This window comes from Carya illinoinensis, chromosome 5 (genome assembly GCF_018687715.1).
Source record: "Carya illinoinensis cultivar Pawnee chromosome 5, C.illinoinensisPawnee_v1, whole genome shotgun sequence".
NCBI classification, from domain to species: Eukaryota; Viridiplantae; Streptophyta; class Magnoliopsida; order Fagales; family Juglandaceae; genus Carya; species Carya illinoinensis.
Genome location: NC_056756.1, coordinates 34,723,706 through 34,741,479, shown reverse-complemented (window position 1 = coordinate 34,741,479; position 17,774 = coordinate 34,723,706). Strand labels below are relative to the sequence as shown.

The 17,774-nt window shown below is 37.0% G+C and overlaps 1 protein-coding gene across 1 annotated transcript in view; it reads left to right on the top strand.

Annotated features, from left to right (window-relative positions):
• Positions 1 to 17,774, top strand: part of LOC122311935 (mediator of RNA polymerase II transcription subunit 23) — a 44,094-nt gene that overhangs the window by 6,565 nt on the left and 19,755 nt on the right. Inside the window, exons 4-8 of the mRNA XM_043126714.1 lie at positions 1 to 815; positions 8,324 to 8,555; positions 9,066 to 9,283; positions 11,274 to 11,481; positions 16,476 to 16,756. The exon at positions 1 to 815 is cut by the window's left edge and continues 157 nt beyond it. Coding sequence (XP_042982648.1) covers positions 1 to 815; positions 8,324 to 8,555; positions 9,066 to 9,283; positions 11,274 to 11,481; positions 16,476 to 16,756 — 1,754 coding nt within the window. The remainder of the gene's footprint in view (positions 816 to 8,323; positions 8,556 to 9,065; positions 9,284 to 11,273; positions 11,482 to 16,475; positions 16,757 to 17,774) is intronic.

Below are 17,774 nucleotides of genomic sequence, written 5' to 3'. Positions count from 1 at the left end.
TTTCATCAGTCTCCTCTGCAGAGATGACTGTGGGGAGTCAAGCAATGCCTGCTGTTTCATCTACAAGTTTACCACAGACTGGGATGCTGCCACCTTCAAGCTCAATTCCGAATCCTTCTACTTTTCAGTCCTCAAATCCGGCATCTCCATTAACTACAGTTCATGGTATTGGGTCCCCTGCTCAATGTGCTCTTGAACCACCATCTTGTGCAACTTTGTCACCAGTCAAATCATCTGATATTTTGTGTAATGGACAACAACCTATGGCAAGGATAAATTCATCAATAAGAGACAATGCTATAAGCAGTCTGCGGCAACTGTGTTGCAAGATTATTTTAACTGGTCTTGAATTTGATTTAAAACCAGTGACTCATGCTGAAATTTTCTACCACATGCTGAATTGGCTGGTCAATTGGGATCAAAGACAGCAGGGGATTGATGAATTCGATGGAGCAAAATCTTGGAGACCACACAAGGCTCTTATTGAATGGCTGCACAGTTGTTTGGATGTGATTTGGCTTTTAGTCGAAGAGGATAAATGCCGAGTACCCTATTATGAATTACTGCGCAGTGGCTTGCAGTTTATAGAAAACATACCTGATGATGAAGCCTTATTTACACTAATCTTGGAGATCCATAGAAGGCGAGATATGATGGCTATGCACATGCAAATGTTAGATCAACACCTTCATTGCCCTACCTTTGGAACTCATCGAGTTCTATCTCAGACAACTCCCAGTATTTCAGGTGAAGCGAATGCACGATATTCACCGATCACCTACCCAAGCGTACTTGGAGAACCCTTGCATGGAGAGGTGAGACTTTTTCTTTGATATCATAATGAGGTTATATGTAATTCCCTGCTCCCCAATAAGGTCATTTATAGAATTCTCGGGGAACTGGTATGCTACTAAACTTTGACTTAAAAACTTTTCTTCTTAACGAAGCGCCAGATACAAAAGACTCCTTAAATAAATAAAGTCAATCTTTATTAAATACTTAAAATCTCAAAGAGAGTCTGCAGAAGCACTTATTCTAAATCAGTAAAGTCTCATGTGCTTATCAAAATAACTTATTAAATTGGAAATCATAAAACTGAGCATGACATAAACTATCTAGGCCTCTGTCTCGCCTCCTTGGGCCAAGTCTTGTCCCTCCATCCTCGTAAAAATCCTCACATGGGGAGGTTAAAACATAAAAACATACAAAAATGAGTCAAATACTCAATAAGTAACACATCATACAGTAAACATAATAAATAAGGTTTCTTGAAAAATATGCATACTTATAGTTATGTACGTAAATAACATGAATATGAACCTGATCCGTGCATGAAATACATAAACTTGTCTTTGACTTGTCATGGGCCGACACCCACTCTTTGACCCCCATGAGTTAGGGTTAGCGAATTAAAGTAGATTCCAATTCCGCCCATGGTTGTGGCTTGTGGAATCCATACATAAAGAAGACACACTGGGTGCACTACCAGTGTATACCACCTGGCAATGCGATATGCCCATAATATATGGTACCATCTTCATATCATAACATAGGACATTACATATCTTATCATTCATACTTCATCATAAACATACTTGCATACTTGTCATATTTTGTCATATCATATAGATTTCAAGTGAAATTGTGCCTTATCATGTCATAGATTTCAAATGAAATCGTATTCTTTCATAAAATGTCATGATACATGTTTCCTTACATAAAATCATGCATGGCTTTTCATAAAATATCTTGATGCATGTGTCATACAACTAACATGAAACTTATGCATAAAATCATCGCATTTATAAATTTATTATGACTTGGGTACATAAAAAGGGGTTTTCAATGGAGGCGTACCTACAAAATACTTTTATAAAAGATATGTTGTTTACCGTACATACATGTAAGGGTATAATCATGCTACTTACCTCGTAGCACTAATCTAATATTTTCAAGGTGCGGCTTATTTCCTACAAAATACACATAACTTGCTTAAATTCTCTAATAAATCACATAATTCGTAATTAAATTTGAGATGATTAAATGTCCTATATTTCCATAAAATAAAAAATCCTCATAACTCTAAAATATCATCACCTCCCAAGTAATTGATGTCCACTTATTTTCTCTCACTAATGGATTAAACACTAAAATACTCCACCCCCACCATCTAATTCTCTTGATTTTATCATAGGAAATAATCATAAATACTAAATTCTATGGCCAACACTGACTTGGAAATGGGAATTTTTGTAATCTCACACAAAACACATCACTGGTTATTTCATGTACAAGTTTTACGTTATATAAGGGAGGGTAGCCTTATTGAGGGCAATGGGGCTTTGGCCGTGTGCTTCTGGCGATGGTGAGTAGTGCCTGGAGGTGTGGGAGTGATGGTGGTTCACGGTGGCTAAAGACTGGGCACTAGGAGTTGGCTAGAGAAAATTAGGGGAGAGAGAGAGAGAGAGAGATTAACCGAGTTAGAGTGAGCTTGATAGTGAGGGGTAGGGAGAGAGCTTACGCGGGTGGAGAAGGTTCACGTCTGCTGGGCTTGGTTTTTGGGTGGTTTAGGCTTGTTTCGGTGTGGGCTTCAAGGCTGAGCTACAGTGAGCATTGGGTGGTTGTGTCTTGGCCGTGCTGTGTTTTTTCCTTGCTTAAAACAGGGGTTGCGTTGGTTGTGTGTGGTGGAGGTGGCTAAAACAGAGGCTCTTGGTGGTGATTTGGGTGCAGGGTTTGGTTTCCGTGGTGGTTCATGGCGGAGGGAGCGGCTTCGTTTGCTGTATAGCTGCTGTCTGTCTTGGGCGACAGAGAGGTTGGCAAAAGTGTTTGTGTGTGGGTTGGTGGAATGCCTGGCGCTGGGCAGTATCTTGGGACTTGGATGTTTGCTGCTAGTGTTCTAGTTGTTGCCTGGGGGAAAGAAATCATGAAGGCTGAGTGGCTTGGGGAGGAAATCTTCTGTGGAGAGAGTTGGCATATGTGTGTGGCAACCCTAGGCTAGAGGAGGGACAGTAATTACGCGCATGGGTTTAAATATATAAGGGCAGTAGGTTTAAGGAATTTTAGCGTGAAGAGGATTTTAGAGTTGTAATCCTGGTGTGTTTGAAATTGAAGACTTTCATGGGCTTGGAGTTCAGGCCATAGTCCTCATGAGTTTGGATCCATAAATATTAAATGGGATTTTGTCCCATTATTTCACCCAATGAAAATCTCTAAATCCCCTATAGTAATTTATTGGCCCGTGAAGCCATTTGAGATTTGAGGTGGGAAGGGGAACACGAATCAAATTCTGGTACGACACTTGGTGTGGTGAAGTTGCTTGATGAATGCCTTCCCCTCTCTTTACAAGATTGCATTGGACAAGGATGCATCAGCGGCTGATAACATAGACATTTCTTATGGTTCTCCTCAATGGTCTGTGAGGTTCATTAGAGCTGCCCAGGATTAGGAGATGAGAGATATTACAGAATTTTATAGTGCATTTTATGTGCTGAATTTAAATGTTGGAGGGGAGGACATGTTGCTTTGGGTTCATTCAAGGAACAAGAACTTCTCAGTAAACTCTTTTTATAAGGTTATGTCTATCCATTCTACCATTGCCTTCCCTTGGAAGAGCATTTGGAGGAGGAATGTTCCCGTCAAGATTGCTTTCTTTGGCTGGTTGTCCTCCCTTGGAAAAATATTGACTATTGATAAGCTAAGAAATAACAAATTGGTGCTTTATGTGCAAAAGAAATAGTGAATCAGCGGATCATCTTTTTCTTTATTGCGGCGTGGTTAAGGCTCTATGGGATGAAATCTTTACTAGGCTTGGTATTGCTTGGGTCATGCCTAGGAGGGTGGTAGATTTACTGTCATGTTGGAGAGGTATTCAAGGAATCGTCAAATAACAGCTGTATGGAATATGGTGCCTCAATGTTTCATGTGGTGCACTTGGAACGAATGGAATGGTGGTTGTTTTGATAACAAGGAGCATTTGATGGGAGGGTTCAGGGACTTTTTTTTCCATACATTGTTACTTTGGGCTTTGGCTATTGTATTTAACGAGATTAGTTTTAATGACTTTTATACTGTTTTCCACAGCGCTTAGCTTGTAATTAGGTTCATCTCTTGTATGCTTTTTGTATACCTGGGCAAGGCCTAATTACGCGAATCAATAAATTCTTCTTACTTATGAAAAAAATAGTCTCTAAAATCATCAACTAACGTTAACAACTTTGAAATAAAATTAAAGGCCTAACTAAATCCCAATAAATAATAACTCACACCTTATCCAATATGGCCTATAAAAAAAATCCAATAGCTTCAAAAATCTTAATAGCTCGTGGGCTATTCCAATAAGGCCCATTAAATTTTCCACATTTCATCCCTAATAATATTGGATCAGGTCGTAACAATATGACATAGGAAAATAGTTCCCGCACAAAATACCAAACAACATAAAAAAAAAAAAAAAAAAAACCTTTCTTGAATTTTTTTTTACCAAAAAAAGAAAATAATCCACATTAGGTTTGGGATCTCACCTAGGCCTCTGACACTATGTGCATTGGGGGAATCACCCCTGTAGTGTGTGTGGGTATGGGAGCTCTACCCCTACTGCATGCACCATGGGACAGAATTCCCCTATTTGCTGCGAAGGGGGAGATTCCCCCTCTGCTACAAGTATAGTGGTGGGGAGAGGTCTCCTGTGACGCCCCTAGACTCCACTGGGGATTGGACGGAGACTGAAGCGTCAAGACATATAACTCAAGGTTACACACCCCTTATTCATGATAGTTAACATGCAATGCACCTATGATGTTTCTAACAGTATGTAATAATCGCAGCAGAAAAAGTTCTAATCTAAGTAAAGATTTTTTAGCTTATAAAGATAACATTGCTCCAATTAAAGTATGGTACCAAGTAAAGAAAACTATCAATCCCAAAAGTGTTTGTTCAAAATATCTCCCAATACAAACAAAGGGTTTAAACCACAACCCTAGATACCACGTTCTCAAAATGCATCAAAAGTCAATGATGACATCTAAGCTATTCAATTTCCAAATACAATGTTTCCTTTGATCCAACAATTCTTAGATTTCCTTGATACACTAGTAGCCTTGTCAAGTCAATGATCGTGTCTTCGAGACTATCTCCCTTAACATGCTGAGAGCTAGATGCTATACTACCCTCGCCCTTACTAGTGTTTTCCTTGCTAAGCTCCTTTTTAGTCGTTGGGGAATCTGAGCACTTGCGTTTCCCCATCGTTTTCTCCTAGACTTGGCTGACTTTAGTCTCTCTACTAATGTTGGCTCCGTAGAGTGTTCTGGACATTTAGGGGCCTCTTTAGTTCATGGGGGATCTTCCCTCTTGCGTTTCCCTATCACTATCAACTAGACCTTTCACAACTTCTACTATTCCAGGTTGAATGGTAGTAGAAACTACCACTTAAAAAATCTCAGCAAGTTAAACCAATAACATATAAGGAGATAACATACGCATGTATTGGCAAACCATGAGTATGAATGCATGGACATGAACTTGACCAAAAACTTATTTCTTTCTCGTACAGGATCTTTTCAAAACGTTGACCATGTAATCATGTAACAGAATGACAAATAATCATGTAAGAACATCGTTTTTTAATTTATATCAATCACTTATAACCTATATCCATATAACAATGTGGGTGGACACCTCATGGCTCCCCTATGCTAGTTACCACATCACATTGACGGTCCTCTTAACCTGGTGTGAGTGCGTCAAAGATCATATGATACGGCAGTTTGCCATTTGCCTTCACCGCATTTCCAAAGTGTTACACTCACTAGCGTTACATGCTTTTGCTCCAGAATCCTTTAAAAAGAACATTCGAAGCCTATTGATTGTGCTTCGTCAATCCAGAGGTTACTATTCCAATTTAATCACTTCAGAGTGGACAGAAGAGTTTCACTAGGATATTCTTCCAACCTAGCATTTGGATTTGTAACAAAACCATTTCTTTAATGCACAACCCGAAAAAATGTGACATGTGACCATGTAACTTTCATGCAACAATGTCATGTACTTATGTCATATATCAAGAGTGCATCACGTTTACAACTTGAAAGAATTAGAACATGCAAAAACGTATACTTGAGTATAACACATGGAAGCTCAACAAAGCATACACCATTTCTAAAAGCTTCAAACATGTTATTTGAATCAATAAGCAACATTTGAAGATAGTATGCACGTATAAGATATAAACGATAGCATGTGACAAGTAACAATTGCATAATCCAATTTGAACAACAAAATGCAAAGTTTACACATGACATAAATATATTATCTAGGAGTAAGTTAGAGGCTAACTTAGAAAGCTTCAAAAGTATTATTTTCTGACGATCAAGCAAACTGAAAGTGTATGTTTCAATCATTAGACTTATCAAAATCAAAAATACTTCAAACCAAACGTGTGTGTCATGGTCTAGGGTTTAACCCCATTTGGTTCTAGGGTGTTTTTTCTCACTTCATGACTCTTCCCTTCCTTTGAACCTCCTAGACTATTGCCTTGAGGAAAAACCCTAGATCGAACGGTGTTAGCGCTCCCTTTACTCGGTAGAATCCCATAATGGTTCGGAGCCAGTTGATCCTTGTAACCCTAATAGTTACTTACGTGCATTGTGTGAAAATAACCTACTAGTGTGTGTATAACAATTCTATGACCAAACATTCTGGAAGATGTGCAAGGATTTCTAACTTGTCTTACTAGAAGGAAGATATTCATGAAACCCTAGTGGTGGCCGAAAGTTGCCTAACTCATTTTCATTTGGCAATTGATGATTCAGGTTCTTTTAGAAAACCCTAGACAACCCATACTCAACACGATCGAATATGGTTGAACCAAATACTCCACTAATCTCACAAAACTTGCAACAAGGCCATAGAACCGATTCTCTTAACTTTCTCAAGTGGAAGCTTCTTCAACCCAAAAACCCTTACAAGTGTGTGTGTGTTCATGCGAAGAGGGTGAGATATAAGTTTGAAGATTCTCACCGTGCAAACCTCTCCAACTTGAGTTCCTCAGCTTTCCTCCTATGCTTGTAAATATATTTTGAAAATATATTTTTTCCATTCCATCCCATTCATTTCCTTCCTCCCAAACTAGCTATTAGTTGAATACAAGAGGTTTTGGAGTGAAGTGACAGATCCCACTGCCTAGTCTTGCACCAATATGATGAAGGAGATACTCCACCATGGTCTTTCATTAGTAACCTGGAGAAATTCAACCACTAGGGTCTCCTTACAAGAGGAGGTGGTCTCCTTGCAAGAGGGGATACCATACAAACCTGGATAGGTTTCCTTTAAGGCTTGATCTCCTCACCACACATCAAGTCAAGGGACAAGAAACTCAAGGTTTGGAATTTACTTAAAGAGTGGAAGGTGGATGTTGCGTGCTTCTAAGAAATCAAATTGAAAGTTGTGACAAGGGTGGTAGTCTGTAGCTCATAGGGTTGTCAGCATATGGACTGGTGTTAGTTAGGGGCAATAGGGGCTTCTAGACAAATTGTGCTGCTGTGGGCAGTGTTGGTGATTTAGTGCAAACACTATCTAGATTATAGGCTCTAAGCGCAAGCCTGTGCCTGATTGAAGTAAAGTGCACATTTTTAAAAATCATGTATAATTACAAAAAATCCATAAAATGCAATAATAAAAGGTTTAAATAGCAATATGGTAATATGTTTAGCCTATTAATTCAATTTATCATAGAAAGAGAGAAATTTACTGCTAACACATTAACGTTGCAGTTCTCATAAGTGGCTTGGACAATCTCTTTATCCAAAGCCTTTGAATTCATTCTTATTTTTATTTGTTAAACATTGAGCAAAACTACTATGCCACCTATGAGTGACCGCTCCATTTGACCGCTCGGTGATTTTTTTTTTAATGATTAAGTGATTTTTAGTGTATTGATGTATTTTTTTAATTTTTTAAAAATATTTAAAAATGATTAAAAAATGTGAATAAAAAAATGAAATAAAAATGAAAGATGAATTTTACACTAGCGGTCACTTGCAGTGGTAAGCTGCAAGCGGCACACTAGCCCGACTCTTAAACATTTGGATTAGCATATAGAAAAAATAAAGTATGCACGTGTGAATTTTGGTACAGCTGGAGATGGAGTATATACATTTAAACACCAAGTCCTAGTGCATGTGGAAAAAATATATCATGCACTTGTTATATAGGTATATATGTATGCATCAATGCATATTTATGCTCCTGACTTCATGCGTTTGTGGGAGTTACATTTGGATTAGCATCTGCTTTGATTGGCTAAATTAGTTTCTTCTCATTGGTACAGGATCTTGCGATGTCTATTCAGAAGGGAAGTTTAGACTGGGAGAGGGCTTTGCGTTGCATAAGGCATGCTCTTCGCAGTACTCCTTCACCTGATTGGTGGAAGCGGGTGCTTCTTGTGGCTCCTTCCTATAGGTCTCCCCAAGCATCCACTCCCGGTGCTGTTTTTACTTCTGAAATGATCTGCGAGGCAACAATTGATAGAATTGTTGAACTCTTGAAGTTTACGAATTCAGGCAAATATCTCTTCCTTATTTTTCTGTACAGAAATGTATTCCAGCATTAAATGCCAAAATAACTTTCCTTCAATAACTTTTACTGACAAAGTTTTTTGCTTTCTTGATATCATAAAAATGCATTTCTTTGATGCTAAGTCTATCAGTTTCTTGTTTCTTTTGTACAAATGATTTCGAGAGTGTTAGTGTTGGTATCTTGTGTGTTTAAATAAAATTATGGTGGAGTAATATGAATCATGGTTGTTGGTGGGCACCCACATGCTTAAGTCATATGAGGGATATTAGTTACAGTCGAGTAAGAAAAATTTACTGGTAATGTTAATCCTAATAGCCTATCTTTTCAAGTGACATTCTATATGTTAGGTTCATATCCTGTTTTTAGTTAGATCCTCATTTGTGCAATTTATCTGTTGCGGCTGTTTGTGTGATCACTAATTATGGGCAATTTCTGGATTAGTAAATTTAGTGACCTAATACCTTAAAAGAGTTTTTCTTTTCTTGCTTTTGCAGAGATAAATTGCTGGCAGGAGTGGCTTGTCTTTTCAGATATCTTCTTTTTTCTTATGAAAAGTGGGTGTATTGACTTTGTTGATTTTGTGGACAAGCTAGTTTCACGGGTTATGGAGGGTGATCAGCACATTCTTAGAACGAATCATGTGACTTGGTTACTTGTACAACTTCTAAGGGTTGAGCTTGTGACAAATGCTCTGAATTCAGATGCGAGAAAGGTTGTTTCTGAGTCTAAATATTCATTACCTCTCTGCTGTGCTGATATTCTTCCCACTTTCTGTTACACCCCCTTCCTCTAGATTAAGGATGCTACTAACTTAAAACATTTATATGAGCTGGGCATAAAATATTTAATAAACATTAAAACATTCAGAAACTTTATTAATTAAAAGTTGCTTAGTAGCACTTATTTAAAAGCCATAGTCTTGTGCATTTTTATAAAGATTTCCATAACCAATATGAAAGACATAAATACATTCCCCATATTCACATAAATTAAGTCTAGTCTTGTCTTAATGTCCATAAGCTACTCCTGGTCAACGGACTCATCACCAAACACTTCTTCAACCAAGTCAGTCAAAACATTAAAAAAAAAAAAAAATGTGAGTCATAGTCAGGAAGCAACTCATCACATAGTAAATATATATCATAATTTAAATAAATTTTAACTTTTAACTGGCATGCATATCTTAGACATCTTAGATAAATATCATACATATTATTCATTCCATCATTACATGTAATTACACCTTGTGTGCAAGCGGTGGCGATCTTAAAGATTATGATTCCTGCACAAGGCCTTGGGTGGAACCCAGTCAATAGGAGATGGACATCATGAGGTCCATGTCAAATCAGCCATTCCTGCCGTTACCATCCGCCCCATCATAAATAATCCTTCATCTGTCATCTGTTATCCATCATCATACATAGCATGCAATCATATAATCAGTTTCATTTTAAAAATAATAACTACTATATGTACATGTCATCACATAGTGAAAGCATGCATACAACTCCATATGTATTCAAATGCTTTCATAATAAAGGGATACATCCAAAGGGCTATCACAGTATAGGCTTAACATTATAGTAATTCAACACAACATTTGAGTAAAGAGCATTATATTTATATTAAAGAAATAAAGACATGTTCATGATTTCTTAGAAGTCAAAGAATCTCATATTGATATGTATTGAACAACCAAGGGTGTGACGATAGTTTCTTACCTCTTAGCTTTAGCAACAATCAATATTTCTCTTAGTCCTTATGAAACCATACACATGATACCATGCCAATCCATAATCAAGCTTTCATTATCTAAGAAAGGAACTTTCATTCAATGAGGTTACTTGCTGGAATTTCCTGCAAGGTATGGCTGTATTTTGGTCCTAAATTATCTCCCTTGGAGGTGGATTTTGAGCTGTCCATTTAATGGCAGCAACTATGACATTTAGAAATCTGATTTTCAAGCCTAGAATTCTACCATCAAACCATGCTACGTGCTGTGTGTGTGAGTTTATGATTCATGTGTACATGCTTTTAACCTTTGATATGTCGAATAGGGTAACTTGCTATTCTTGGTATGCTGCTGGAATTATTTCCAGCAATTGGCTAATAGGAAGATGTTTCAAAGATTATTGGTATTTAATTCCACATGTGTAGGGTATTTAACGAAGAAAACAAGTTTCTAGTGCTTTTAAACAAGAGTTTCAAGGTTCTAGATGTGGATCCTTACCCAAGGCTATTGGCTACTCATAGGGCCAAATCAATTTCCCTCATCAACTTTCTTGATGCTGTAAAAGTATGGACAACAACCTATTAAAGAAAGCACTGCCATATCGTTTAAATCATATGGAAACAAGTACAATTTGATGAAAACCCACTTAGGGCTTCAGCCAGTAAGAGAAACTAGGGAAGAATGCAGCTGGCTTGTTCTTTAGCACCTGAACAGACAATGACCAAATTGATTTGGCTTTTTTCTTACACTTATACAACTAACACAACATCATCAAATCTTTGTTAATTCTTCTGTTGTCTTGACTAAGGTGTTCAGTTTAGCTAAACTATTCTTTTGAGCGAATTTAGTTTGTAATCCACAAGAAATTTGTATGTTTCAGGAATTTCATTTTCTGAGAAATTTTGTTTGATGATTCTTTTGGGTTGAGCACATCAATCATGTTGATAACTAATTGTGTTTCTGCTGGTAGGTTGAGACGACCAGAAAAGTTCTATCATTTCATAGAGAAGATAGAAGCTCTGATCCTAATAATCCTCAAAGTATCCTTCTTGACTTTATTAGTAGTTGCCAAAATTTGCGTATTTGGTCATTCAACACATCCACCAGGGAATATTTGAATAATGAGCAGCTTCAGAAGGGAAAGCAAATAGATGAATGGTGGAGGCAAGTGAGTAAAGGTATTCCAGTAAGAGGAGTGTTCATAAAGAGATTTGATAAAAATAAAGCTCACAAATCGATGTGGCTAAATGTGATACATTGATTTAATTTAGGAAAAAAATAGCTTTACAATTTGATGCACCACATCAAGCCACATCAGTTTGGGACTTTATTTTTGTGAAATGTCATTGTGAACCAAAGATTTCTCTTCCAATAACTATTGCAGAGTTTAGTTTATTTGACCATGCTGATACTGCTGGTGATGAAACCAAGTATCACTGTCATTGATTGTCCTGTGTATTTAAATGTTAAATTTATTTATAATATAATCATTTACCTTACAATAGCTGCTACTCTGGAAATCGAGGATACTTCTCCCATTGTTTAAGGAACTATACTAGTGTCATACATCCCCTCCCTTCGCCTCATAACTATACTGCTGTCAAGTGAGGCTTTACACTTCTATAACCTCTCAGTGCTTATACCTAAGGGACTCAAGTCTTCTTGTTATTAAGAGACGTTGTTTGTTCAGTTTGTCAAATAGCGTGTTATTCAGTTTCCAAATTTTTTTTTTTGATAAGTAAACGGTAGTATTAATAATAATAGGCATAGCCCAAGTACACAAGATGGTATACAAGAGGTAAGACCTATCTAGGTAGCTAGTAGCTACAGTAGTCACTAGAAACTCGTGTACATTTAGGCCATTAAAGTCTATAGCTAGAGACCACAGAAATAAAGTGCTGAAAAATAAGATACAAAGCTCCTCCGTTGTCCTCTCCTTGTCTTCAAAAGTTCTTTCATTTCTCTCTTGCCAAATGCACCACATAATGCAGATGGGTACCATCTTCCACACAGCTTTGATATGTAAATCTCCCCCCGGCATCGCCCAACTGGCTAATAATTCAACTACTGAGTTCGGCATCACCCAATTTAACCCTACTTGACGGAATACTTCATACCACAAGGCTCTAGCTGTCTCACAATATAGCAGGAGATCATTCACCGACTCACCAAAATTCTAAAAGTGATTTATTTAATTTTTTCTTGGGGGGCCTGAGAATGATTTTCATGTAGTTATTATAAGTAAATTATTCCTTCTATGGGTTTAAGATAGGTGTAACGCAGATTGTTCATTTATAAAAACATGCATATCATGGTAACCCCATAAGTACTGATAATGAATGACAAAAATACCCCTACTGACTTTAGAAGAGCCCATATCTTATGACTATATCATGATCTGAGCATAATGATTATTCAGATCTTCTGCATAATGCTTGTACTGAAATATCTTTATGTAACACCCCGTCCGTCTAAGATTAAGTATGTCATAGTGTTGGCGAAAGCGCTAGGCACACTTAAGTGCAAATGCTGTCTAGAGCCTGGGCGCAAAGTGCAAGTGCAAGTGCAAGGGCAGGTCTGACAGTTGTAAACCACACATCTTTTAAATGATTAAAAATAATAGAAAATCTATAAAACACAATAAGAAAGCAAGATGGTAGTATGATTAGCTAGTTTACTCAATTTATTAGTGTTTTTCTGCATGACAATTAAGTAATCAACTTATTTCAGAAAGTTTAAACATGACATTCCATATAATTCTCTCATGCTTCACTAAGTAAACACATGATATTTGATACCCATAATTAAATTAAAGTACATAGTTGAATCAAAATATATCAAAATGGCCATGACCAAAAAACTTTAAGAATTGTAGGTATTGACTTGCAATCAAATGTCAATCTGCTAGAAAGCCAACTTGGACTATTATATCTGGTTCAAAGCATATGCATCAATTATGAGAACATGTCCAATGATACATAAATGATCTTCAATATCAACCAAATACATAGAATATTTGTTTTTTGGGTCTTAACTTTTTTTTTTATTTTTTTATTTTTCAGAAAAATACAAATACGGAATTTTGCACTTCAAGCTCACACGAAAAGTGCCAAAAATCTCACTCTTTTGTAAATGCACTTCACTTTTGGTAAGTAAGGTGCTTCAACCTTGGTCCTTTGTGCCTAAGTGCAGTTTTACCAACACTGGGATGTCACTAACGTAAACAATTCCATGAGCCAGGCATAAGAAGATTCCATAAACATCAAAACATTTTGAAACTTTATTCATAAAACTCAACGATAACATTTATTTATTCGAAAATGATAAAGTTATAATCTTTTGTAAAAGCCCATAAGAATTATAAAGGACGTAAATAAAAATGTCTTTCATCGTACAATAAACATAAATTAACTTAGGTTTTACTTGAAAAATGTTAGTATTATACTTACATGGCATATGTAACAGCCAACATATCACATATCCGATACTTTGTAAAAATGACTAAACAAACACCATATTCATCATATCCAACAATTAGTAAAAAATGACTAAACAAGCAACGTATTCATCATATCCATGAATGAATAGAAGAACATGTACATTGCATAGATCATTGAACACATGGCTCTTTTGCTTTCTCGCCAACACATGTTACCCTTTGTGTGGCAAGGTTGTGCATCTATCCTGCTGCCTGTCTCCATAGGGACGATCACTAGACTGCTTATAATGTAACTTAGGTGGACCACACCTTCTTGTAAACGTCCTCCATTAGTACCATGCATCCCTTATGGCCACTGTTTAATGCTTAAAACATTCATTGACATAACTATGATTTTATCTTGTTCTGATTTCTTCACGGCATGTACAATAACGTGTGAGCTGATATGACATTAATATTAAGCATTTACATGGCATAATGACATAACAAATACTGCATTGCATTTATCATATCATAGCATTCATTATACATCATGGGATTCGCAAACAACTTGCATGTTATAAAAGCTTTGGTACATAAAAAGGGGCTTTCAATGAAGGGCTATACATTGCATAATAATTTAACAACACTTTTCAAGCAAGAACAGAATGTTTAGGACACACATAAGGGATGATCATCCTACTTACCTTATCTCATTAGCTTCACAAGCTCAATCAGCTTCACTTAACCTACAAGGGTTTGGATCAAAACCCTAGGAAAAACACCAAGAGTGGTTGTTTATTTAGTTTGTGAAAGAATAGATGTTGCACTAATTTTTATGACAAAAACCATTCAAGAAAGATGTAGAAATTTATCAGATTATTAGATGTCTAAACTTGAAGCTCAATGAAAATAGTTGTGAAAGCTTGAAGAAGACTCACCTAAATGATCAAAGGGAGGCCCGCACATAGGAATTCTGTTAGGAGAGGAGAATGGCCATGATTTTAGGAGATTCTTTGGGTTTTGGGGGTGGAGAGGAGGCAGCAGTAAGGGGAAATTGTGGCTGGGGTGAAATAATAGGATTTAAAGACTTGGCTTCCATAGAATAATATTTTTTATAAGATCATTATACAAGAAGGATTGGTTGGGAGGAATCTTTATACAAGGATTTGTAGTTTTTCACGGGTTTCTATTGATTTTTCTTATTACCACTGGTTTGGGCCTTGTTACACCTTATTCAAGGCACTATACTACTTTTCTTCTACTTCTTTAAAGCCACTAGGATAAACCTTCAAAAATACAATACTCCTATTTTATCCCTTCAAGTGGAATGTTGGCTAGCCAGATGGAAGAGATTATACTTGTCAAAAGGTGGTCGGATTACACTAATCAAGAGTACTCTATCTAATCTACCCACCTATTTTTTGTCATTGTTTCCTATTCCAACAAAGGTTGCACTTCAATTGGAGAAACTTCAAAGGGATTTCTTGTGGGGTGGACTGAGCAAAGAACAAAAATTTCACCTTGTTAAGTGGGAAAAGGTATGTAGCCCTATCTCGAATGGGGGCTTGAGCATTAGAAATATGAGAACCTTCAATCGGGCGTTACTAGGTAAATGGTTGTGGAGGTACCATAAGGAACCTGAAGCCCTGTGGAAGATAGTAATTGAGAGCAAATATGGGGACCTATGGGGGGTTGGTGTACAAAAGAAGTGAGAGGAGTGTATGGAGTGGGTTTGTGGAAACATATAAGAAAAGGGTGAGAGGTCTTCACTTGCTATTCCCGATTTCGTTTAGGAAGAGGAACCCGTATTAAGTTTTGGTATGACACTTGGTGTGATCATGTAGTTCTAAAGGAATCTTTTCCTTCTTTATTCAGAGTTGCAAGAGATATTGATCCTTCAGTAGCATATGTACTGGAAAGATCAAGGGAGCAAATCCAATGGAACATCAACTTCAATAGGGCGGCACAAGACTGGGAGATGAGCAATATTGAAGCCTTTTACAGTCTTTTGTATTCTACTGAACAGGGTAACTCACAGGATAGTTCATGGTGGATACCTACAGTTAAGGGCACTTTTTCGGTGCGCTCTTTTTATAAATCTCTTACCCAAGAGACACCTATCCAGTTTCCATGGCGAAAGCTATGGAGACATAAGGCGCCACCCAAACCATCATTCTTTGTGTGGACAACATCATTGGGTAAGATTCTCACAACTGATAATTTGAGGAAGCGTAGGGTAATCATCGCAGATTGGTGTTGCATGTGTAGGAAGGGGGGTGTATCGGTGAACCATCTCTTAATACACTGTGAGGTAGTGAGAGGGTTATGGAATGAGGTTCTTGGCAGAGTGGACTTGGCTTGGGTTATGCCGGAGACGGTGGTAGGGGTTTTGGCCAGTTTGACAAATCTGAGAGGCAATCAACATATAAAAGCGGTGTGGAAGATGATCCCTATATGTATCATGTGGTGTTTATGGCGAGAGCGCAATGACAGAAAGTTCGAGGACAAAGAGAGATCGATGGAGGAATTGAAATCTTTATTTTTTAAAACTCTTTGTACTTGGACCATAGTGGTCAATTTCAATGGTTTAGAGTTACATGATTTTCTTATATCCATTGCTCATACCTAGCTATGGCAACTAAACATTATATCGGGCTTTTGCCTATTCTTTGATAATATAATTTATTTACTTATCAAAAAAATAAAAATAAAGCATGGGGTGTGTGTGACATCCATTGCTACTTTTTTCAGGGGATCGCATGATGGATTACATGAATATGGATGATAGATCAATTGGGATGTTCTGGGTTGTGTCTTACACCATGGCACAACCTGCTTGCGAAACAGTAATGAATTGGCTTTCGTCTGCTGGAGTTACAGAATTCTTACCAGGACCAAATCTACAGTCCAATGAGAGGTTAATGGTTATGCGAGAAGTAAGCCCTTTGCCAATGTCATTATTATGTGGCTTTTCCATGAACCTATGCTTGAAGCTGGCCCATCAAATGGAAGAAACTTTATTTTCTGGGCAGGTACTCTAATTTTTGTTGGTTTAAGAGACTTTTTCTCTTTTGATGAGTAGTAGAAAATCTCATTTGTTATCTATTCAGACTAATCTTTTGCATACAATGACAGTGATCATCTTAACTGTATATAGGTTTGCTCAAAAATCTTTCTAACTTCAGTTACTGAAACCGTACTGATACGGTTGAAGATATTTAGCAAATCGATCTGATTTATATTTCTTAGATATTGTTCATGTTAAGTCCCTCTATGTTGTATTGTTATTAATGCTTTTGTTGTCGTTGTTGTTGTTATCATTATTACTTTTATCATTGTTTTGGAGAAGTACTTGTTACTTGCAGTTGATCTTTATTCATTTGTTCATGAGTAGTAGTGTAGCAAAGAGGGTGGACGCATTGTACTTGTATAAGAGAGTATCAAAGCAGAAAATCTTAGCTTCAAGACCCAATCCCTATAGCGTTAACCATTAGGAATGCAACTAATATCTAACTTGGCACCAGGCAAGAGACCCAACAGAAAACTTCAACTCATTTTATATAATGATAAATTAAGCATAGAGTGATGTAGTTTCAATAATTGAACATAACTAGAGTTTAGATAGTATTATAACACAAGAAGAGACACAAAACTATCCTATGCTTGAAACACTTATTAATTGGATTAGGGATTATTATCTCTAGATCTTGCTTGCCTACCCATCAACCTTCTCATTACCCGGGACTTTAAAATATAAAACAAATATAATCAGTCAAATACACAGTAAATAATACATTATACAATAAACATTATTTAACTTAGGATTTATCTTTAGAAACATTCTTGCACACTTGACATACATCACATAAAGAACACTATACATATTGATAGGTACATAGCATATTTGGCAAACCATAAACGCATAAACATATTAAATGCATTATTATCATGTTCTTCTTTCACTTGCTTTATGGCCAACGCACATGAACCCTTGTGTAAGGTTGTGCACCGCTCCCACAACCTGACCCCTGTGGTCACAAGAGCCACCGC